Source organism: Odontesthes bonariensis, chromosome 1, assembly GCF_027942865.1.
Source record: "Odontesthes bonariensis isolate fOdoBon6 chromosome 1, fOdoBon6.hap1, whole genome shotgun sequence".
In the NCBI taxonomy this organism is placed as follows: Eukaryota; Metazoa; Chordata; class Actinopteri; order Atheriniformes; family Atherinopsidae; genus Odontesthes; species Odontesthes bonariensis.
In genome coordinates this window covers 15,165,105-15,189,448 of record NC_134506.1, presented here as the reverse complement: position 1 = coordinate 15,189,448, position 24,344 = coordinate 15,165,105, and the positions used below count along the sequence as shown (strand labels likewise).

General features: G+C 39.2%; 3 protein-coding genes across 3 annotated transcripts; 2 read left to right on the top strand and 1 right to left on the bottom strand.

The window, feature by feature from the left end:
• The first annotated feature begins 4,489 nt into the window (after positions 1 to 4,489).
• LOC142396507 (long-chain fatty acid transport protein 2-like) lies at positions 4,490 to 13,279 on the top strand. Its single transcript, XM_075479382.1, has 10 exons — positions 4,490 to 5,052; positions 5,395 to 5,604; positions 5,706 to 5,864; positions 7,682 to 7,806; positions 9,196 to 9,390; positions 10,107 to 10,197; positions 10,314 to 10,512; positions 11,233 to 11,330; positions 11,459 to 11,589; positions 11,738 to 13,279. The coding sequence occupies exons 1-10, from the start codon at positions 4,572 to 4,574 to the stop codon at positions 11,912 to 11,914; spliced, it is 1,866 nt and encodes a 621-aa protein (XP_075335497.1). The 5' UTR covers positions 4,490 to 4,571; the 3' UTR covers positions 11,915 to 13,279.
• Positions 13,280 to 14,101: 822 nt separating this feature from the next.
• On the top strand, positions 14,102 to 21,171 carry LOC142396454 (long-chain fatty acid transport protein 2-like). The gene is made up of 10 exons (XM_075479254.1): positions 14,102 to 14,595; positions 15,058 to 15,267; positions 15,413 to 15,571; positions 15,844 to 15,968; positions 16,151 to 16,345; positions 16,542 to 16,632; positions 16,721 to 16,919; positions 17,593 to 17,690; positions 17,864 to 17,994; positions 18,092 to 21,171. The coding sequence occupies exons 1-10, from the start codon at positions 14,127 to 14,129 to the stop codon at positions 18,260 to 18,262; spliced, it is 1,848 nt and encodes a 615-aa protein (XP_075335369.1). The 5' UTR covers positions 14,102 to 14,126; the 3' UTR covers positions 18,263 to 21,171.
• Positions 18,268 to 23,022, bottom strand: hdc (histidine decarboxylase). Its single transcript, XM_075479117.1, has 12 exons — positions 22,933 to 23,022; positions 22,630 to 22,802; positions 22,383 to 22,496; positions 22,165 to 22,287; positions 21,924 to 22,061; positions 21,705 to 21,848; positions 20,619 to 20,685; positions 20,338 to 20,500; positions 20,153 to 20,243; positions 19,964 to 20,062; positions 19,721 to 19,822; positions 18,268 to 19,443 (listed from the first exon to the last, which is right to left on the bottom strand). The coding sequence occupies exons 1-12, from the start codon at positions 22,958 to 22,960 to the stop codon at positions 18,745 to 18,747; spliced, it is 1,941 nt and encodes a 646-aa protein (XP_075335232.1). The 5' UTR covers positions 22,961 to 23,022; the 3' UTR covers positions 18,268 to 18,744.
• Between the last annotated feature and the right edge of the window lie 1,322 nt (positions 23,023 to 24,344).

Genomic DNA, 24,344 nt, shown 5'->3' with positions numbered 1-24,344 from the left:
CTCAGTGACTGCTGATATTTCCTTGGCCTCTTAAAAAAAAAAAAAAAAAAAAAGTATCTTTGGCCGATGCCCAAGGTTCAAAGGGTATGTTCAAAGAAGCCTTCAGCTCCCTCCAGCATCATCACCTAGTTCAAAAATCACACACAAAAAAAAGTTCAAGAATGAACACAGTTGTGCCCATACTTGTGTATCTGAACTGCATTTATTAATTCAGTGTCACTTGGGCGGGGGAGTGGGGGTGGAAAAAGTAAGAGGCAGATAAACACATAACTTATGTAAACAGTACAGTCATGCAGGTGTTATAGGCTATTTCACAGGTCGACGAGTACATCAGAGCCTTCTGGGGTCTACGTGATGTGAATCCCGTCATCCGAGGGAATTTGCGAGCCAATGTGCAAACATCTGCTGTAGGAGCTGATTATGCTCAGCACTGTTTGTACTATACATAGGTGTGGGTGAGTCTGTCACACAAGCACATCCAGTGCGTGTAAATCAACGACCCAGTGGACAACTGTTGACATTAATTGCAAAGTGCTGCTAACAAAAAAAACATCCCACCTCACTGTCTAATTTCAATCCTGTAGGGAAAATTAAACTGGTTAAAATGTCTTCATTACTAGGCGCGAGGCACACTGCGTACAATCATGTCCTCAACCAAAAGCAGGCCCTGAGCAGGCGTCAGCACAGAGCCTCACATGCACCTTCTGATAAAAATACTTGCATCACGCAGACTGTACCTGATTCTCATGTACTCACAGACACTGCAGGTACAGCATTCATGTACCCACCACTTTAATGTGACCATGCAGACTTGTAAAAGTCCTATTCCACAGGCGTAAATCCGTGGGGAGACCCCAGTGTCATGCTCTCTTGGGCAGTTTATTGTAAATTATATAATTATTTAGTTTTGAATGATATCATATGCATCTAAAAGTTTTTTTTAAGACACAAATTTGGAATAACACATTTACATTCCCTCCCTTAAGTCTCACATTTTTTAAGTTCACCTGAAAGACCGTCATGCTGCATTGGACGTACCTCAGAAGTGAAGCGTTGAAAGTAAATTTTACATCATTTTCAATACAAAAAGTGGGGGAAAATAACAGGATTACCAAACAATTTGCAAAAAAAAAGGCTCATCAGCACTTAAATACTTCTATCAACAAAGGAGATAAATAAACTAAAATGCTCTAAAAGTACTCTGAAAGTACTTTGTCCAGTATTACGTTTAGCCCAGTCTCACCAGAAATTGTAAAATGTTTGTCCACACTATATGTAGTATTTTCACAATCCAGACTTAAAAATTGTGAGATAACACTTTTTTTTTGATACATTTTTTTGGTGTGGAGGAGTCACGTGATGTGATATAAAATTTGACCAGTGAGTATAAAACTTTGTTGTCCGTGACAATGTTTGTATTTCTAACCCTAACCATGTACATTAATAGTAACACTGCCCATATAATTTAACTCATAACTGCACCATTAGCGGGTGAGAGCGAAGTAGAAAAGTAGGTAATTGCAGAAGCATAAAAGTAAATGGAGTGAAGAAAAGGTTTTGACAGAAGCTGAACCAGCAAAGTGTTGCTTGTCCCTAAAAAGGATTTTTTTGTCTCACTCAAGTGCAAAAATCAAGCGAAAGCAATGCATTTGTATACTTAGAAACTGGAACTCTTGTCCTTTTTCTTTTATTTGCTTCAAAAGCAATTTATTGAGCAAGAAGTGTCTTGAGTTCTCTGTGTGTGTGTTTGTGGTTGTTTGTGTGTGTGTGTGTGTGTTTAGGGGGGGGGTTAAGAATTTGTCAATAACCGTAACAAAATTAAATATTTCTGCATGGGTTCGGGATCATTTTCAGCGAACACATTTCATTGCTTCATCTGCTGAATCCGTTGGAAGGAAGAAGTTCCCAAAAATGCTGAGCAGCTGAATTCCCATATCAAGCAAGAATGGGAAAGAATGTGATACATATGTAAATGTGTCTTCTTCGGCAGGAGAGTCTGAGCATTTACACTAAACTGTTTACTGCTGTACTTTCATTTTTCATTTTTACCTATTTGTTTACCGTGTCTCATTCTGCAACTGTATATATGTACTTATATGTATTCATACTTATGTTTATAGTTAGGCACAGTTTATTAGCATTCTGCTTTTACTGCACATGCACATACTCAACACTTTCTGCTTCTTTGCACTTCAGGTTAGATGCTAAACTGCGTTTCGTTGTCTCAGTACTTGTACTCTGTGCAATGACAATAAAGTTGAATCTAATTTATAAAGTGCATGTCACCAAACAGTTTCAGTAAATGGAATTGCGGCCATAAAAGAAATAAAAAAGAGAGAAATCTCAAGTTATCAATTCAGATCTAGTGATCAGAGCTCCAATCTTGAAACTAAAAGGGTATTTCCTTCTGGAAATTACTTTAAATTAATCAAGAGCCTCACATATAATTACTTTAATAACTATTTAATAACTTTTTGGCAGGTTATTAGTTGTATTTACGTCATTTTAAGGCTATCCCTATCAGTCTCACAGACCGGCATGGTATTGTCTTGACAAACACGAGACTCTTGAATGAAATCAGGCCACTTTTGGCAGAAATAAACTTTCAGTCTCAAGCTGGAAGCCATAATCATTTTTGGCAGGCAAAAAACTGCTGTATTGACCCATAATATGTATTTAAAGGCATTGCAGAGGGTAGAGATAGGTAGTTAGTCTGTAATCTATACAATATAACTCTCTCAAATTAAATCAAGCCGTTTAAGGCAGAAACAAGAATTTAGGGCCTAGCTGGGAGCCTTAAATCTCTTTTTGGCAGGGAAAAGATATTTGTAATGACCCACAACGTTCATTTAAAAGTATTGTAGAGGGTGGAAATAACTAGTTGCTCTATAATCTGTAAAATATAACTCTCTTGAATAAAATCAAGCCATTTTTGAGCAGAATGATCTTTTCAGTGCCAAGATAGTATAAATAGAGAATAACTAAGTATACATTTATACATTACAGCAGTATAAAACTGCTTTTTACAACAGAAGAGCTTGCCATCCGACCAGTTTCTGGCTAATTGTCACCTTTTGGTACAACAACTGCAGAAATTTGAAAGCTTAAATAAGCTGATTTATTATCTTTTAAAGCTGTCACCAAAAACTCAGCCTTCCTGTCTTAAAAGGAATTAACTTTTTTCAGCTTTCTTTTCTGAGTTTCGCTGTTTGTCCTAAAGCAAATCTGTGTCTGCAGTCGTCCAGGTTTTTTTTTACTTTTTTCTTTCAACTTTAATCCAAATTCAAACATGTCAGTCTCATTACCTTTTACAGAGCAAATAGGGAAAATGATTCAAACGGGCAGTGCTTGAATTGACCTGAGGTCCCACACGTCAGAGGGCATTGTATTTTTTAAAGTGCTACATTCATTTAGGCCACAGTCAGGAGTTACTAATAAGATTACGATTACATTTAGACAAAAGACAAAGGCTATTAAGCTCAACAACACAGTGCTGTAGAGGAAACTACTGAGGTCCACTGGGTCACGTTTCACAAACGTGAAATTCAGGATCCATTCCTTTTTTACGGGGTCATTTCTGACCCTACGCATTTTTACCCATTTGGAGTGAGCCTCAGACACAGATTGGAAAACCTGAAATTTTGCTACCGCACTGCCATGACTGTTGGGTTTTTGGACTTAACTATGTTTAGCCTCAGTCATATATTTCTTTTGATTAGTTTATGTCGGTGTTCTTTCTTGTAGTCACCATGCTGATCATCTAATCTAATCCTCATTCCCAAAAAGCACACCTGTTTCCACTCATCTGATCATCACAGTCCTACTTGAACCTTCTTTTTTTATCCCCACCATGCTTTTGTCAGAGCTTCTGTTTTACCACAGTTCTGCTTGGCCTGGTCTGGTCTGGTCTGGTCTGGTCTGGCTTGGCCTGGCCTGGTCTGGTCTGGTCTGGCCTGGATTTGAAGTCATAGAACCACTGAATGTTTAGAGGTTGGATTTTTCTTTGAGTTTTCTCTCTGGTCAAACTTTTAAAGCCTTTCAGAATCAACTTTTCATCTGTTCATCACACTTCCTGAGTGCGGGTGCATGCGTTTGGCTCATTATTTCAACTCAAAACACAACTCACGCATATAAACGAGTGACACAGAAACGTTCCAGTTGTCAAACTTCTTCATGTGAACAACAATACCAAATGCACCAGACAAGCTGCAGACTGTGGCGACTTAAAACCTCAAGGGTTTAACCTCTTCATCTGAGTGCCCTGAGCAGACTTACGTTGGGGGGGATTTGGTGTTGAAATAAATAAAATTAGTTTATCTCGAACGTAGTCAAACAGTATACGGGTCCAATTTAACACGTTGACTTTGTTTTTTTAAGAAATCTGGATTAGTTTTTCTCAGTTTCCAGAATATTCGCATATTCTTCCCTTTTCTAGGAACTTCACATTCTTTTGGGAAAATGCTCCGCCCCACTGAACAAAATCCTTATTTGCAACCTTTCCCGTTTTGCAGCAGGGACCGAGCATTCCTTGTTTGTTTGTTTTAAAACAGGATTTTAGAAGTGAGTTGACCATGGAGTTTTATGTCATTTCAATCATTTCAGCAAGTATTCTCGTCGTGCCATTTGCACTGAAAACTTTTTCTCCTTATGTTTGGTTGGATATTCTCTATTTCGTGGATCTCATGCGGATTTTAATCATGTTTGTTGCGAGGCGGAGAAGGAGACCTCTCTTCTTTGTTCTGGACCGTTTCTTGGAGCAAACCGCCGCGTCTCCAGATAAGCCGTTCATTGTGTTTGGAGATGAAAGCTACACGTACAGATGCACAGACAGAAAGAGTAACCAAGTTGCAAACGCGCTCCGGTCTCAGCCCGGATACAAAGCTGGGGACAGCGTTGCACTTTTCATGGGGAATGAACCCGCCTTCATGTTTACCTGGCTGGCTTTGGCTAAACTCGGCTCCCCTGTCGCTTTTCTAAATTACAACATTCGGACCAAATCTCTGCTGCACTGCTTTAGCTGCTGCAAGGCCAAGGTGTTGATAGCAGCCCCAGGTATTGACATGTGTGCTTGCTTTAAAGTGTTTTTTTTTTTTTTTTTTTAGAAAACTTCAGACAATTAGAGCTGCTCTTAAAGAAGAGCTGATCACTTCAGGTCCAGGAGGTTTAGGAGATAACCTTTGTGTTTATCCATGTGGAGCTCAACTAATAAAGTCATTTGTGCAATAAAAACTGTTGAAGGGGAAAAGTGCAGATTTTTAACACGTTTTTTTTTCACCCATAATCTGCAGTTGAAAATATGGAGATTGTAAGGTTTTGGTTTGCCATCAGTCTCTCTCTAGATTAAACTGGTAAGCTGTTGTGATGAACCCACTCTACCTCTTTGTCCTTTTGCAGAGCTCAAGGAGGCAGTGGAGGATGTGCTGCCTTCTCTGTTAGAGCAGGGTGTCACCGTCCTTCTGATGTCCAAACATTGTGACACTTCAGGAATTGAGAGCTTCTCTGACAAAGTGGAAGAAGCATCAGACGCCCCGCTCCCTCGATCCCTCAGATCACATGTCACATTTAAAAGTCCTGCCGTTTACATTTACACATCTGGAACTACTGGTATTGGAGAGACTGGATATGTGGTTTTGTTCGGCAGTATTTTGCAGTGTTCTCTACCAATAAGATATATAAGGCCCTGCTTGTGTCTTTCTGTATTTCAGGTCTCCCTAAGGCAGCTGTGGTCAACCAGAACCGCCTGTTAACAGCTCTGGCTGTTTTATCATCAAACGGTGTAACATCAAAAGATGCCATCTACCTTAACCTCCCTCTGTACCACACAGCAGGCTTTATTGTTGGCTTTGTTGGCTCCATTGAAACTGGTGAGACGATGGAGAAGTAGCTACTTTGGCAGTATTTGGGGGTGGCTGGCACACAAAATTGTATTAAAGCTGTCGGATGTGTTCGGTGGGGCTTGAATTTCCTTGAAGTTCTTTTTAAGCATTTTCTAAGACCTTTTATTGTGTTTATTTTTTGACAATGCATGAGAGTTCTGCGTAATACAAAGTGCAGACAAGTAACTACTTTAAAAGCAGTCGTGGGCATAGATTTATTTTGTAGTAATTGGACAGTTTTTGAGCAATTATCGCAGACCTGCTACATTTTGCACTGTTGACCAAAATAGCTACCACACATTCTGGAGTGAGATTGCATTTGACCCAAAGTCAGCACCATCTTAATAATCTTGACATTTTTAGATGAACAGAGGGATGATATCTTGGAGATACATTTTTTTTTTCTCATGCGGCTAATTGTAATTTATCTTACTTATTTCTTTATTTTTTAGATTGGTTGACCTTGCAACATGCAAGATGCAATATCTCACTGACCTCCCTGCTAAATTTGTAAAATAATTTGTTAATGGCGGTAGGTTTAAAGGATAAGACCGGTTTTTTGACATTGGGCCCTTGATTTCACATTATAACATGATGTTCTACTCACCCCTGCTTGTTGTTGGTCATTTGGAGCTGTTCCGAAGATATTCGCGAGGCGTCTGGCTGCTCTCTTGAGATATTCGGCCATGAAACGGTTTCCTATGGGCAAGTTTATACAGGCACAAACTATGCTGTTTATAATTTATTAATTACTGTACACTAGCACTGATAACGTGGAGGTGCGTCGCTTACTTAAAAAAATCCGGGTTACTAATTTTGAATTTTAGCCGAATGAATAAATAGGCAGCAGGTCTGTGGGCTGTCTGTGGCAGTAGCACGACGATGACGTCAGTAACACCCACTTTACGACAAAAATTCAAAATTACAGTAACCCGGATTTTTTTAAGTAAGCGACGCACCTCCACGTTATCAGTGCTAGTGTAGAGTAATTAATAAATTATAAACAGCATAGTTTGTGCCCGTATAAACTTGCCCATAGGAAACCGTTTCATGGCCGAATATCTCAAGAGAGCAGCCAGACGCCTCTCGAATATCTTCGGAACAGCTCCAAATGACCAACAACAAGCAGGGGTGAGTAGAACATCATGTTATAATGTGAAATCAAGGGCCCAATGTCAAAAAACCGGTCTTATCCTTTAAGTAAAATACTTCAAGTCGTTCCCATTTTCAGTTATGCAGATTAATGAAAGTGACACCCTGTTACAGGATCTTCAAATGCCTTCATATTACTTAAACGTGTGACTGCTGCTGCAAAAATGTAAAAATAAATTGAACTTGTTTCCGCTACACCCAACACAAAAGTGATCCCCCTGCTCTTCCTCTCCCTCTCGTTATCCTGCCTTGATTCAGTCTGGGTGAAAGAGTCTTTTGTCACCAGTAATCTGAACAGATCCTTTCTAATGGCTTTTTCCTAAATAGGCTAAAGTTCACATAGCTATTGTATATTTGTGTGAGCACTCTTAGTTACACGCTTTATTCGGGGGGCCTTTAAATACTGCCCAGAACAGTCCCTGTTCTGTTGTCCATAGTTAACTTGCACACAAGTCAATAATGTGGGCATAAAGTTGTGGACATATTCAAAACTTGTTTGCATGAATTCCTCTTTAATTAATTCAATTGACCGTGTACAGTAAATGCGTTGATTGCAGATCGGTTTAAGATTATCTTCAAAGAAATCTTATCAGTTGAAAACAAATAAAATAAAGTATAATGTCTCCATTCTTTGCTTTTTTCCCCCCTTTAAGGGTCAACTATAGTTCTGAAGAGGAAGTTTTCTGCCTCTCAGTTTTGGGATGACTGCAGGAAATATAACGTGACTGTTATCCAGTACATAGGAGAGGTGATGCGCTACCTTTGTAGCACACAAAAGGTACGATTTTGATTAGAATTTTGTCTGGTAGTCATGTTCGAATTAAGCTGTGTTGTAATACATGTTTTTAAGTGGCTGAGGCAGCCCTGTAATTGAAATCACTTTATACGACTAAGAATCACATATTCCAGGTTATATGCCTTATATTTGTGTATTTGTGGAAAAGCCTTTGCAGCTGGTTTATGAGCATGTGACAGTTAAAACTCTCAGCTTAAACCGAACAAGTAGCAATCCTTTAAGATTGTCAGGGAGTTGATATCACTCTCCCTGTTACTCAGAGGCACTTGAATATAAGGCCTTAGTCATCTATAACTGTAATGGGGATGCCCCAATGTAGAAGGAAATTGTTGCATTGAATAGTTCATTTTCAAAAACCATTGATTTTAACACGTTGATCTTATTTTGTAGGCCTTAACCAATTTTTCTTTTATCCTTGTCTTTTGATGGCTTGACTAACTGCAACCTGAACAAGCTCACACAAGATCTTTGGCAGGGACCTTTGGGCACCACGCCTCCCCCTTGCCATCTTAACTACTGTAAAACTTCCCAACAGCTGCAGAGGCGGGGTGCTGTGAACCGGCTGCAGCAAGCTGCTATTGAGAGAGAACTAGTTTTCAAATCTGTACATTCCCAAAGCACAGCACAGCTGGCTTACCAAAATAGAAATCGTTAAATCTCAACTATCCGATTCCAGTCTTTTGCTTCAATATCTGTGGGGTTTAAGCACATCATAAAATGCATCTGACATTTTTCGAGGATCACAATGAAAGCGTGTTTTTTCTACATTTTCTACATGTGTACCATTCAGAGTATCTAATTGCATCACATGAAGTTCTGTCTCAATTTACTGCGTGACCCTTAGAGGAGGTGGTTTGTCTTTATCTGGTCACCTCTAGGAATAGATGCTGGCCTTTACTTTAGAGGACCATATCAAGTAACTTGGCAACCAAATCTTCTTGTACTTATATACAGTAAAACTTGTGCGTCACAGTATTTTAAGAGATGAGTATTTTGTTAAATCGAGGTATTTTTTCACGTGTATCGGTGTGCTTTTAAATGTCAGAAGCATTATGAGATATCTGCATAGTAGAAAATACGTTAACATGCATGTTTTTAAAAGCATGTATTCTTGCACTTTAGAAACATCCTTTTGAAATACTCAAAAATATATATATTTGTCCCATTACCACATTTCATTTTTTTTTCATAAGAAGTGTCCTTTTGATTTTTTTTTTAGCACTGCTTTAGGATTAATTGATTATCCTAATTGATTGATCATGCAATACCTCAAGTCTTCAGTCCAATATTTTGACATATTGAAGTAACTGTTTAGGAAAGTACACGCACAATGCTTCACCTTTTTATTCTTATTTTTGTGTCAAAATGCAGAGAGACAATGACAAGGACCATAAAGTAAGGCTGGCCATTGGAAATGGTGTCAGAGCAGAGGTATGGAGAGAATTTCTCAATCGCTTTGGGACCATTAACGTTCTGGAGTTCTATGCCTCCACTGAGGGAAATGTGGGATTCGTCAACTACGCAGGGAGAATCGGAGCTGTTGGACGAGTCAGCTTTTTGCATCGGGTAAGAATGACCACATCTAAAACCAAAATTATTCTTTTTTTTTTTTATCCTTTTAACTTTTAACATTTTTTATTAATTTTTTTAGATGAACCGAATCCAGTTTGTTTGTAAATATGAACTCAACTCACTAGCTTAATCTCTTTTGCTTGACAACACCTAGGAAAGGGAAACAAAGTCCTTCATTTGTCCACAATGTGTCTGATTGTTGATTGGAGGAGTATAAACTAGACATTGTTTTGTCATATTTTCAGACTGATAAACAAAATGAACTCTCTTTCTGAGGTCCTCAGAAACACCTGTCATGCTTCTGCAAACATTTTGTTCCAGAATCTGAGACCCAATCAAGTGCATCGCACCTAATTGTTTTCCCACTGATTGAAAAAAATCCCTGACTCTGAAATCAGCCTCAAATGAAGTCTTATATATTTTTGTCTCTTACTGATTTGTAGTGTAGCATCATTTTCTTCAATGACTAAACAATTAAACAGGATAGTTTTAGTTTTTTAGTATTTGGGTACTTTGTAAATTTTGTGGAAATCTGATGATGTTTTTGACCACTGAAATGTTTAAAAAGCACCACCATGCAGATCCCTTGTTGAGGAAAGTTATGGTTATTTGTGGCTTAAAAATGTGTTGTTTAACAACATTGTTTTATTCGAATGGTATAAAAATGCATTGGACACTGATTACAATACATGTACATGTTCCTTTGGTAGAAGCTGTTTCCCTATACTCTTGTAAAGTACGACACTGAGAGAGACGAACCGATGCGAGATGCCAGCGGCCTCTGCATTGAGTCGCCCAAAGGTGAAGAACAACATTAATTGTCTAGCTGAATAGCACAATTACCTTTTTAAACTCTTCTCTCTGAGAGGTTCGTGTTTAGCTTGGCTATTCTATTTATTCATTTATTTCGTTTTTAGGTGAAACGGGACTGCTGGTGTCAAAGATCACAGACATAGCACCCTTTGTTGGCTACGCCCAAAACAAAGAACAAACGGAGAGGAAAAAAATTCAGAATGTTCTCAAAAGAGGAGATCTTTATTTCAACACTGGAGACCTAATGAGGATCGATAGTGACAACTTCATTTACTTTCAGGATCGCGTTGGTGACACATTCAGGTACACATTGCGTCATGATTTGATTTTTGACTTCGTGCTTAACTATCGAGCAAAGTATTTTACGACAAATAAGACTTGTTTCTGCTCAGAGGTAAACACACACAACTGACACAAGTCAGAAACAGCAGGTTTTTTAATTGATTAAAAAAAGTAGCGTAGAGCACATTTTTTTCTGGCAAATGAAGTGTAGTTTATTTTTTATGAAGAACTTATTGTTGCAGTTAATCATTTTTATACAACATAGTTTCCATCACAAATGCTGTATTTTTAAAAAAAAGATACTTTTATTAGACCACCAAAGTATTTTTTCCCTTCGGTCTATCTTTGTTATCAAGGGACCGCGCAGACAGTTGTACCATTAGCATGATTATGGTTTCACTGCTCATGTTATCTTCCCCTCACTGTGCCATTGGCTATGTATTATAAACATTTCATACATTTTCTGACTCTGATCAAACACTATGGTGTTGAAACATTTGTCTGTTAGCACTGAGTAACCTCCAGCCCACCTTTCATCTTTAAAATATATCCTAATCTTCCGAGAAGCGTTGGAATTCTTGGCCCACTTGTATTTCTTGTTTAGGTGTTGGGTTTTATCAAGTAGAGGAAGCATATGCTTTTTTTTTTTTTTTTTTTTCGTTTTAAACCAACATGCATTAGCTTGATTAAAGGGGGAAAAAATCTAGTTGATATGGAGTTGTAACTTGTTTGAACCCACAGGTGGAAAGGTGAGAATGTCGCTACAACTGAGGTGTCTGACATCCTGACGATCATAGATTGTCTCCAAGAAGCCAACGTTTATGGAGTCCAAGTGCCAGGTGATAGTCATTCCATCTGTGTGCTTTAACCAGAATGGGATTTTTTTATAGCATTACATTGCAGAGAGACATTGATTTTGTGACAACTTAGTTAATCTGTGTTTGTTTTATTTCTTTTTTTTACTCAGGACACGAGGGGCGGATAGGGATGGCAGCTGTAACTGTGAAGGAAGATTCACAGTTTGATGGAAGTAAAATCTATAATCATGTGGTTAGCTATCTGCCCTCATATGCACGAGCTCGCTTCATAAGGGTACAGGTAAATCAGTTTTGCACATAGTTTACTTCATTTTACTCTCAAATGAAACCCTGGGCATATGTTCATATTTAAAAACAAACAGTTCTATTTTCAAGAGATGACTGTGATCACGTGATCAGTGTTTTTTTCATGAGTGCTTTCTGTCCAGAGTGCCGTGGAGGTGACAGGGACTTTCAAGCAGATGAAGGTGAAGCTGGTGGAGCAGGGTTTCGATCCAGGACGTATCCAGGACCCTCTTTACATCCTGGATGATAATGCTAAGAGCTACATTCCGCTGACCGCTGAGCTCTACAGCTCCATCATATCAGGAGGCATCAAACTATGAGCAGGTTCACAAGCTATGCAGGCATTTTCAGACTGAACTTTCAGCTCAGGGACGTAACAGTCTTTTAATAATGATTATCCTTTGTTTGTTTTTTTTTTTTTAAAAAGGAAACGTATATGGAAGTTAGTGTAACAATCTAATGTCAGGACTCACTTCAGTGTCTGGAGTCAACCTGCAAGGGGAGATGTTCAGTCATATTAATAATATATTTGACCAGGAAGTGATGATATAGATAGCATGTAGTTGTATAATGGCTGTGCTTCAGTGCGAGGATTGCTGCTTACTCTATACTCTGCACGATATCTGTGTTGACAAGTGTTGCTGTATGGTGATAGTGGGTGTTGTATCACACGTGGATGGATGCTGCAGTTTAATAGGAAGTTATTAATCATCTTGGGAAACCAACCACAAGGCATTAAACTTACAGACAGTTTGATTATTCTCTTTTATGAAAGATGTCAGTAGCATGTGGTGTCTGTGGCTGACAAAAACGTGTAGAATAAGGCGTATTATGAAATTCCTGACTTACCAATATCTGTAAATATAGATCACTTTGCCAAAACAGAAAAATGAAACTGATTCTTTCTGTAAAAAAAGAACTAGTTACCATGTGTACGCCTTTTGTGATTTTGCTCGCCAAACATTACAAGGAAAGATTTCACATGTGACTGACAAAAAAATCACCAGGTGGAGCCAAACACTCACACTTCCAGACACTGTCCTCGGTGTAGGTTGGGGAATGTATGCCATGTGCTTGTTTTAACAGTTGCCATACATGGCCCAAACCTTCTGGAAACGTCTGTGGGGATTTGCTCACATTCTGCAATAAGAGCATAACTGAAATCCAACACTGATGTTGAGCAATAAGGCGCATCTCCTTTTGTGTTCATTACAAAGTGACATGGACAACATACAGTATGTCTTTAACCTGCAGCAAGACTTATTTAAAAAGGATGAAATAAAATCTAAATCTACAGGTACATCTAGTTACATTGCGGTCAAGATCAAACACTCCTGTGAAGTGGATGTCACCTCATTTTGGCAAATCGTTGAAGCACATGAAAATATGTGAACTTACAAAATAGGAACAGTGGATCATTTTACTCTTTGATACCACTTCAGAAAAACATGTTTCCAAGTACTGCAGTGTATTATAGATCCATTCTTTTTCTTTTATGTCTAGTTTACTGCTTGGGATGAGAAGAAAAAAAAAAGAGAGAGTGAGATCTGGCAGTTGAACTTTGATTTGACGATTGTAAATTTAAACAACCTTACTTTCAGCTATACTGTTTTGGCTAAAGTTAGTTATAATTTACCCTTGCGCTATATATTACTACGGGTAAAAAAAAAAAAAACCCAGAACAAGCTAATTATACATATGATAAATACATTTTTATGCTTTGTTATGTTGTATTCAATCATTTTTGATAGATAAGTATGGATAAGTTTATTTTGAACAGGATTGTTTGCTCCTTAAATAGTGTTTTGCCAGCAAGCATTTGGCCCAAAATCATCATTCTGCATAACAATTTAAGCACACATGCTTTTGAGGGTCACTTTGCAGCTCAAGAGAAGTGCTTTGCACTGAATAAAATGTAATAAAGAAAATAATAGCACTTTACTGTACAAGTGGGAGTATTTATTACAAACACACTGGTATGCACATGACAGTTTTTGGGCTCTGTCATTTATATTTTAGTTTTTTTTACTGTTACGTGAGAAAAATTGAGAAAATAATACATTATTTTTATTACTTATTATTATCATTAGCACACACCTATCAACTCAAACTACAGGACGCCGGCATTAAAACCCATTCCTGATTAAGAATACTGACAGATAGCACGAGGAGCCTCTTCATCAGATTCAGTGAAGAGCCAATCAAATATAACAACAGGCACAAGTTAATAAAGTTCATCCGGAGTTAGTTCCAGTCACAGCAGGAATCATGACCCACTTTTCCCCTCTGAGTGGCTGAACAATCCACCTTCATGAGTTCAAAATGGGGAACCCTGGGAACATAACCCGGGGATCATATTCTTCTAGCAGCAATTCAATTGTTAACACTCGAGACCACGAGAGTACACCCACAGAAGAGAAAGTCGTCCAAAGTTCAAGAGGCGTAAACAGAATATATCCACCCACCGCTGGAATGAGATGTTAAAAGTTTCAGTACTCGCATAGCAGCAGGACAGACACATTACTCCCGATAATGATGATTGCCTATATCATTTGTACCGTTTTGGCAATTTTGCCCATATTGCTTTACCTGCGAAACCCCTATTTTTTCGGAGATCTAAATTACGCAATTAGTGCCTTGCGCATCGGGATGCGCATGAGCAAACTCAAGAAAAAGTTTGTTAGTATTTTAGACTGCTTTCTGGACAAAGTGGCGAAGCATCCACACAAGAAGTTTATCATTTTCGAGGGAACGTCCTACACTTACAGCCAAGCCGACAAAGAGAGCAACAAAGTGGCCAGAGCTCTATCGACGCACGCCCACCTGATGGCGGGGGACACGGTGGCCCTCTTTGTGGAAAACGAACCTCAGTACGTGTGGGTTTGGTTGGCGCTGGCCAAGCTGGGATGCGTAGCGGCTCTCCTCAACCACAACATCAGATCCAGGTCCCTGCTGCACTGCTTCTCCTGCTGCGATGCCAAGGCCCTCATCGTTGGTGCCGGTAAGCTTTGACAAAGAAACGGACACAGGCTGTGTGTGGAATTCATTTCACATATGCTGCCTTGTGTTTTTTTTTTAAAGTGGAATTTTCACATTTCCCAAATCGTGGAATTTTGTCATATTTATTTAAGGAAGTCAGAAACTGATGGTAAATTTGTTTCCTTCCAGAAACGTGTTCTCTGTGTGTTATTCTAGGTGTACTTTTTCTTGTGATAATTGGTCATATCGTTTGACAAAACCTGAACAGGAACGATCAGGAAAGATGGAGATACTTTCTTACATACCAATAATCAGTTAAACATTTCTGTGCTGCAGTTTCATGTTACTAATTGTATGACATGCACAGCCAATTGAATAAATTCTGCAATAAAGCAATTCCTTAAAGTAGCCTCGAGGCATCTCATTGTGATTGCATTGACCTTTGTGAAGACCTTACAACCTCTCTTCTGCGTTTCTCTCTCAGAGCTGAGAGGAGCAGTAGAGGAGGTGTTGCCCAGCTTGAGGCAGCAGGGCATCCGTGTCTTTATCCTCAGCGAGCACTGTGATGTGGAGGGCATCGACAGCCTCTCTGACAAGATTCAACAGGCCTCGGATCAGCCTCTCTCACCAGAGCTGAGGGCCAACATGAACCTCAAGACTCCTGCACTGTACATCTACACGTCAGGGACCACAGGTAATCTGAAAGACCTATTTCACCTTGACCTGTAATCTTTGTTCAAATTGTTTTGTGTCTTGCTTGTAGTGGCCTTGAGCCGTATAAGTAGGACTGTAAAAAATATACAGAGTCATCTGCTTATAATGGCGGCCTTATCTTTTAGGTCTTCCCAAGGCAGCTGTAATTAACCACGAGAGGGTATGGCTGTCATCTTTCCTTCAGTGTATCGCTGGTGTGCGCTCAAATGATGTCATCTACATTTACCTGCCTCTCTACCACTCTTCTGGCTTTCTAATGGGACTTTGTGGAGCCATAGACAGAGGTAATACATGAAAGAAAGAAAAAAACACTTTATGTGAAAACTACATGTAAAAATGACAAATATGAGTTTCCATCCCACATCCCAATAATAACTAGGTGTATTTTAGGTTAAACCAACCGATATATGACCTCAAACAACAGACCTTCTGGCTCTGATTTTCATTGTTTGCTTTTCAAAGTTCTAAAGTTCAGTTCACTTGGTGAGTTCCCAACATTTGGTGAACTCTCACTGTAATGTAGTTAACCTGCTGAAACCTTTTCCTTTCTTGCCAGGCATCACAGTTGTTTTACGACGTAAATTCTCTGCCTCCAACTTTTGGAACGACTGCAGAAAGTACAACGTGACTGTCATTCAGTACATAGGAGAGGTAATGCGTTACCTCTGCAATACACCAAAGGTAAACGTCCGTCTCATGTTTGGATATTTATCAATAGAAATATTGTGCTAAATTTAATCAGCACCTTAATACATTTTTGTTTGAATTTGGTAGTTTCTGTTACACTTTTCATCAGTTAGATGCACAGCTTGTACATTTTTTTGTTTTTGATCTTTCTATTTGTAAAAATGCTTTCCTTTCAGAGAGAAAATGAAATGGATCATAAAGTACGAGTGGCTGTGGGGAACGGGATCAGGGGAGATACCTGGACCGAGTTCCTGAAGCGATTTGGGAACATTCGTATCTGTGAATGCTACGGAGCAACTGAAGGAAATGTTGGCTTTGTCAACTACGTTGGAAAAATCGGAGCTATTGGCAGAGAGCATTTTCTGTACAAAGTGAGAAATCAAGCTTATTTGCTCAGCATTTCGGGTCAGGGTCAGATTTACCATCGTCAAGTTGTTGGTTTGATTGGACCCTTGTCTCAAATTTAGCAGGTTCATTTCTATCATTACTACATGCATAGTACATACATGGATTACTCCATTAACACATCTTCTTTTCCTTGTGATTTATTCTTCAACTGTTTTTCAGATGTCGAATCCATATGCCTTCATAAGATATGACACAGAGAAAGAGGAGCCAGTCAGAGACTCTAAAGGATTTTGTATTGAAGTCCCAAAAGGTGAGCCACATTCCCCCAAAGCTAATTCCCTTCTTTATAGTTAAATTTCTCACTGAAAACACATCTTGTTTGTTTCTTCCATCTGCAGGAGAGACTGGTTTGTTGGTAGGAAAGATTGGAAAACAATCTCTCTTCACAGGCTATGCCAAGAACAAGCAGCAGACAGAGAAGAAGAAGCTGAAAGATGTGTTTGTAAAGGGAGACGTTTACTTTAACAGTGGTGACCTTCTAAGAGTAGACAATGAGGGATTTGTTTACTTCCAGGACCGCATTGGAGACACTTTCAGGTCTGTGGATAAGAACAATTGAACAAATTTGACAAATAATGATGAAACGCAGAATGCACATCACAAAGACATGTAGCCACTGGAAATCGTCTTTGAATTGTTCAGTTAAAAAAAGAGCAGAGCAATGCCTAAACTGGATGGATTCTTAACCTTTGAGGGTCAATTTTATTCAGTGTTACTGGCAGTTTTATCAACTCAGATTTTGGACAGCATTATATCTTGTTTTTCCGAACTTGCTGGCATTTTGTTTACTCTGTTAACGTCACATTCAGTATTTCGATTTTAAGTAGGTAAAACTGGGCAGAACTTGGTAAAAATGAGATTTTAGCATTTACTTCTCCCTCTCTGCTGTGCTTCCGCTTTGCATCCAGCGCTCCTCGCTGAAGATGAGGCTATCATTTATGCACAAGCTAGAAACCACGGCAACTGTAGAAGTGGCTGTGACTCCTTCTGGTTCTTATTTTCACTCAAAAACAGTGGATTAGAAGCAATGCGAAGAGGCAGTGGAAACAGATTTTTTTCACAATTTGTCTGTCTTGTGTGTTACTGTCATATGATAGTTATAATTTTAGCAACAAAAAAGAAAGTTATTTTCATTTAAGCTACCTGTTTCAAAAGCAAACATTGCACCTGTGTTAAGCATGTTTTCTGTCTTTACTGTCATGTAATGCAGGTGGAAAGGAGAAAATGTGGCAACCACAGAGGTGGCTGATATTTTGCTCACAGTGGACTTTGTTGAGGAGGCGAATGTCTACGGTGTAAAAGTGCCAGGTAATGAATACATCCATGGTGATTTATTGAGAACACACTCATAAGATAATAACTGTTACAAAATCACATCTGTAAATCAAACATTTGTCTCCCAACCTCTCTTCAAAATGTGGCAAATATAATGGATCATGTACCAAAATGAGTCTTTTCTTGATATTGACTGTACTGATTAGGACACGAAGGAAGAATTGGAATGGCAGCACTAAAGCTGAAAGAAAACATGGACTTTGATGGTAAAGCTATATACCAGCACGTTAAAAGCTACCTGCCCAGCTATGCGAGGCCACGGTTCATTCGCATACAGGTAAACAAAGTTCTGGTAATTTTACAAACTTGTATGAAAAATTGTGTGAAAATGTCCCAGCGACCAGTAAATAACCATTTTATTTTTTACGGGGTAGGATGCACTGGCAGTGACGGGAACTTTTAAGCAATTGAAGGTGAAGCTGGCCGAGGAAGGTTTCAACCCCACCATCATCAAGAATCGTTTATTCTTCTTGGAAGACAAGGGCTACGTACCCATGACTTCGGAGATATTCAATGCTATAGAAGAGGGAACACTGAGACTCTGAATGATTTCAATCTTTATTATTGGATTGTCAAATAGTGCTTTTAATTTTTTAGGCGATACAGGATGCAATAATAATGACAAATGGCCTGCAAAGTGAGCACTTATATACAGCACATGAGCTATTTTATTTTTTGTTGGGAATATTTTGTACATGACTTATTTCAGAGGAAAAAGTTTTGAGAATTAAAACAAAACCAAACAAAAACGATAATAAATGAGAAAAGCAATCCCGCATTCTTATAACTTTAATTTTGTGATGATCAAATTGCCAGTGGCTGTCTGTGCAGGCTCAGTATCAGCACAGCCGATGCAGAAGTAAACTGCTTCATTATCAATAACAGATTTACTGTGTGGGTGTGTGGGTGTGTGTGTGTGCTGCAGTTCATTGCTTTCAGGAACATTATAGGAGTTTAGGTGCAGCGGCAGTTTCCAGTGGAGTAGTAGAGGGAGCTGTGTTGGCAACAGGAGAAGTGGGCATACAGTTCATTCTTCACAGGTGGAGGACAGGTGTTTTTGAGATGCCTGCGAAACCTTCAAAGGGCAGCACAGTTGCTGCTGACCACATTGAACCCACTGGTTGCAGAAACTGGGCACACTGTAGAACTTTGTCAGCTTTTTTAGCACCCGTTTGCCTAGAACATTTGAAGGCATCTCAGTAATCTTATACAAAGGGCCAGATCCTGTTGTTGATGGCAGGGGCAGGCCCCCTGCTGCATCTTTGAAACCAGACCTTGTTTCACAGTCGTAGCCAGACAGCGGCCCAATGTGCGTGTAAGGCAGAGGCTCGCTGTTGCAGCTAAGAGAGCGCATTGGTCTTCGAGGTCGATTCCAATTCTTGTCAATCCACAGCTCCACTTGAGCCTTTTCCAGCTGGGCGGCTGCATCTTCTTTCTCGTCAGATGTGGCATCTAAATGAGAGTCTTGGTTTTCTGCAGCTCCTTTTGCCTCATCTCCCCCTGGTCTTGTTTGGTCTGCATTATTCAAAGCGTGCATTTCAGCCAGAAGAGTGGAAGCGGTTTTAGATATAATGCCCCAGTCCTTAAGGATGTCATCTGCAGTGGTGAACTGTGAGGTCACCGTAAATCGGATGATGCGTTTGGCTTGAATTTCTGCAGGGATGAGGTACATTGTGCCCGAACGGGTCAGTCTCCTCAAAAGCTCCTGGGTCAAAGCATTTCCTGCCTAGAATAAAAGAAAACCTCATTGTGTGTAAAGCATTGTTATTGACCTCAGACAAATTTCAACACTGACATGTTCAGTTAAATTTTAGTTTTGACTCTGCCCTTCACCTGAGCTCGGTTGATAAAACTATATTCCTCGAACTCACCTTTGAACAAGGTGTTACGAGAACACTTGTACATCTTAGTAATGATTAGCCAGTAACAGATGTGTTGCTTCATGCAAAAAGCAAAACACTCATTCTGTGCGTTTTTATAGCTTAGAAGGTTGTGCTGCGTACTTTCAGACAGAAGACCACCAGGCCAAGATGCCTCTGAGCAGGAACCTCAAAATTTGGTTCACTCCTTATGTGAGACTCCAACAACTTTGCCATCTCGATCCCCTAAAACAGAAGAAAAAAAATTACTCTGAAGCTTCAGTGGGTTGTCACTTTAACAGAGGGCCTCACATCAGACACAATTTGTTTAATGTTTTACTATTGCTCTGAAAAAAATAATCAAGAATAGGGCTAAATGTCACTTGCATGTCTGATATGAGCCTGGAGCTTTTTCAGCCCAAAGGAGCGCATGACAAACCAGAGCTTGAGAGACCGGAAGCGTCGGCTGAGAGGGATTTGCCAGTGCTAAGAGACGAAAAAAGTAGTGTTATTGAATGTAGCCTGTCTCTATGATGGTTACACTTATGATTTAGTGAAGACATGATGTTATAATACCATAAAATCTGTGGCTGCCTGTGAGTTTTCATGCCTGAGGTAAACAGGATCAACACTGAAGGTTTGCTGGAGCTTGTATCTATCCTTTACCCTGAGGAAACAAATGATTCGCACCGACAACAGGTTAAGTGGTTTTTAACTCCAAATTTCATTTCATAGTTATTGTTGAGGACAAAATGACTCACCAGAAAGCTGTGCAGTCAAAATGAACCATCATCCACTTGGAAGGGTTAAAAACAAAAGAGTGTGCAAATTCAATGCCCTCCAGGGACCATCGGAGCTCAGGGCAGAAGTAGGCTGAGCCAGCGTATGCAGCATCTACGTGAAGCCAGAGGGCCTCTTCTTTACCTGCAGAAAGGTTCAAATGCAGTGTTTCTTCATTCCCAATACAATTAACAAAATAATTTTTGGCTTTACAAACAGTGGTAAAAGAAGAGATATATGTAAGTAAAGCTTGGAGACACACAGACGGGTCCCAGTTCGGACAGCTTGTCGAAGGCACACACTCCCGTCGTTCCCAAAGTTGAACACAGCTGAACAAGAGAGAGAGAAAAAAAAATCACGGATAAGATTGTACAGTTTTTCCTCTTTATTTTCTTGCTCTTTGAATTTTTCATCATCAGTTTCTCAGTGAATGTATGTGATTGTTCTTTGTGTTTTGTCTCTTTGTTGACATTATAATGTAGAACTGTCATGCCAAATTGAATGAAACTTGGTGTAGAGGTGAAGAAACGCAAAATATTAATCAAATTACTTTCAATTAAATTGCTAAATAGAGCAATTGGCTTAGGATTGGAAGAGGATGTTTTATTTGAAATGCTGTCCTTGGCAAGGGACTACTCAGGTGCCCCTGGAGTGTTTTATATTACTGATTATTTCCCATCCTGATACACAAAGTTGTATTGTTTAAAAAGTATTTTTTTCTTGACACAAAGATTTTGAAAATGCTAAGGGATCCCAGCTACACACTGCTCTTATTAAACAAGTTACAATTGCCGAGTTAATCATAATAAAACATTGAACAGGAATGTGTTTTCCCAGATTATTTGTGTGGGATTTCTCTTTTGAAAATGAACCAACAATTTAAAGATGCACATAAGAGGAGTTTTAACAAAGTCCAGGTATAGAAGCAGTTGAGGATATAAACTGGGGCACTTTCTGCAACTGGGTGTTAATATGTTAAAGTGTAACCAGGAACGATAGAAAACTCTATCATATCAGCACATCTCAGAAAGCTTCAGGGGTTTTACAGTATGCTGTTAAAAATAATTACATCTGTTAGATTTCTTGCAAAGTACTACAGCCAGTATGGTTGTCAAGAAAAGAACAGTTTCGTAATCGTGTGCCCTGCAGTAAGTGTCAGAAACAGGCAGTTCCTGCTTGTATATAAATGACCAATAGGCAGTAACATGACTTGGTTGCTAAATATCCATGGATAACCTACTGAATGTTATTCTAGTGTAACAGCATATGTTGTTGAAAACAGTAACAATATTGTGTAACATATGTGTGATATCAACTAAAAAATATATATATATATATTAAAAAGTACCATGAAAGGGACCAGTCCCCTCCTCCTGTCCTCCTGGATGGCTTGTTTTAAAGTGTCTCCCCTTAGAGACAACTGCTCATCCGTGGGAAGAAACCTTATCTTTACCAGTGAGATCAGACCTGCTTTCTCAACTGAGGAATGAGCCTGTAAAATCAGTCACAAATCAAATCTTTGTACATTTTGTCTTTCTGATAAGTTGCTGAACACGGGGTGACTGACCTGTTCCGAAGCATACGCTACCAGTCTTGAATTTAGGATTGAGTCGTCCACCTCCTGGTCCAGTTCAGCCCGCAGCTTCAGAATTTTGTCTTTCCTGGCTGCCAGCAGAGCAACTAGGGTGCTCTCACTGACTGTGCTCTAAGTGGAGAGTCAGGCCAAAGGGAGAGCGAATGAGCTTTCAATTAAAACAGTCAACTCTACAGTGAAGGTTTGGGGCTTATCAACGAATAGTGCTGCTGACCTGCAGGATACCTCCACCTCTGCTGTCAGGATGGTGATGCAGGAAAAAGAAGGGGAGCCCCAGTGCTTTACACAGCCAGTCCATCATGTTCATTTCCAGTTCTGTACAAGCTGGGCTGGAGGCCTGTTTAAAACCAAGACGCACAGTATAATCAATCAGGATGGCGCGTTATTAATGTGATATCCTTGCTGTTGTTGTGTAGCACATTATCCACTTACCCACGTGAACCCAACACAGTTGATGGCGTCGGCCAGCATGTCCCCAAGCATAGAGGGCCATGAAGTGAGACTGGGGTAGTAGGCATGCATGTGGGGGCTCTGCCAGTGAACCACCTGGGCAACCACATGAGAAAATATTCACCTTAAAGTTGTTTTCTAAATCATTTTGAGTCAACTAAGCAACTGACATGGATTCAAAATAGAACATTTATACTTGCTGATATGCTGTGTGATAGTAGGAACTTACTCCTGGCATGATGACCCTCTCAATGTCGTTGAAGATATTCTCCCAGTCCTCCGGTTCTGTAGGTGCGGTGTCAGGAAGAAGATCCCGCATGTAACCTGGTTTCACGTCAGGAATGACCCTCCTCTCCCTGATGGAGCCCAGGTACTGTGTGATGTAGTCCACCAGCTCCTTACCTGATCAGTAACACTGTAATGTGAGTGATACTCCAATTTACATACATTTATTTCTATTACTGTTTGCTGGTTCATTTGCAGTGCAATATAACTTTATCATAGTCAAAAGGAGAGTGCAGTAAAAGATTACCTCTGCGATTGTATTCCTCAGCCTGCATTTTCAAAGACGAGATCTCTTCGACTAAATCTGTTGTGTGAAACGAGTGGCTGCAGGGATGTTTTGTGTGCTCAGTAGCAGAGATCACAGAACTATATAGAGCTTGTTGTGAGGAGCACGCCCTTAGTGACGCATTAATACCACCAAACAAATACCCCGCATGTGATCTTTCCATTACCCCCTGACTCCACATTAGTCCTGAATATTTACCTGTCTTTCAGGCTAATGAATATTTGTTCATTTATTTGTAAAACAAACATCTCTGCTATTATTGGTAACTATTAACAGTGTAACTGCTGACTAACCATGTAACTAATTTTCTCTAATTTAGATTTTTTTTTTTTTAAATTTTAGAAAATATTAGAGGGCTAGAGTGGAGAGGAAGGATGTAACCTGAAATTTGTTGTTGTATTTCATAATAATTGTAAATTACAGTTATTCATCTGTTGCATACAGATGGTTGATTTATGTAATTATATATACAATAGTTTTGTCATTTCACTCATTTCATTATGAAAAACAATATTTCATTATGTTTGCTGTTTTGTTTCTCAGGTTGTGTTTTATTTACCTTCATGTTAAATGGAGCTTATTGAGGAAAAAAAAATATTTTTTTCTGTTATTGAGAGCACATGCATCAGTTGGCAGTCTGAAGTCACTGCCAACTAAAAATCTCAGCAAAACACAACTTTGGCATTTTGTTCAGGGCTATTAAGTCCTTGGCTAACCAAAGCAAGAACTGTGTCAGTATCCTCAGCCCATAATCAAGCTTGTTTATGCGTATTTGACTCATGGATGCACCGATCCGATATTTGGATCGCATATCGGTACTAATATCGAAGAGATTCGAGATCGGGTATCATGACAATGGGCTGATCCGTATCGACCTTTTTCCCCCCCCTTTGTCCTGTCCAACATTGGCATTCTTCCAAGGGCCTTCTGTCCCCTCTAGTGGTGAAAAAACTTGTTAAATTGGGACTACCTCTTTTTTTTCTTTTTTTTTTTAGTTTTTACCAAGCTAGAGAAGCTATTGTTTTGTTCAGATGCTTTTGTAATGGATGTTTAATTCCCATTTGCACTAAACTATATAAAGAGCCGATTGCTATTTATTTTGAAAGTCTACCAACCAAGCTGGTGAAGCTATTGTTTTTTTTCTCAATTTCAGCTACTTTATTGTTCAATATTTTGTTTTACATTGGATTTTGAATCCCTAATTGTACTGACTGAACCAAATACACTTGTTATATTTTTATGGTTAAGATTGTGTTACTGGTGCACAATTAAATAAAATAAATAAGCAATTCAGTAAATTTTTATCTGTTTATTTGTTTTTTAAAAAATAGGAAAGTAATGTTTAAGTCAAGTCTGATGTTGCCTTGCACAAA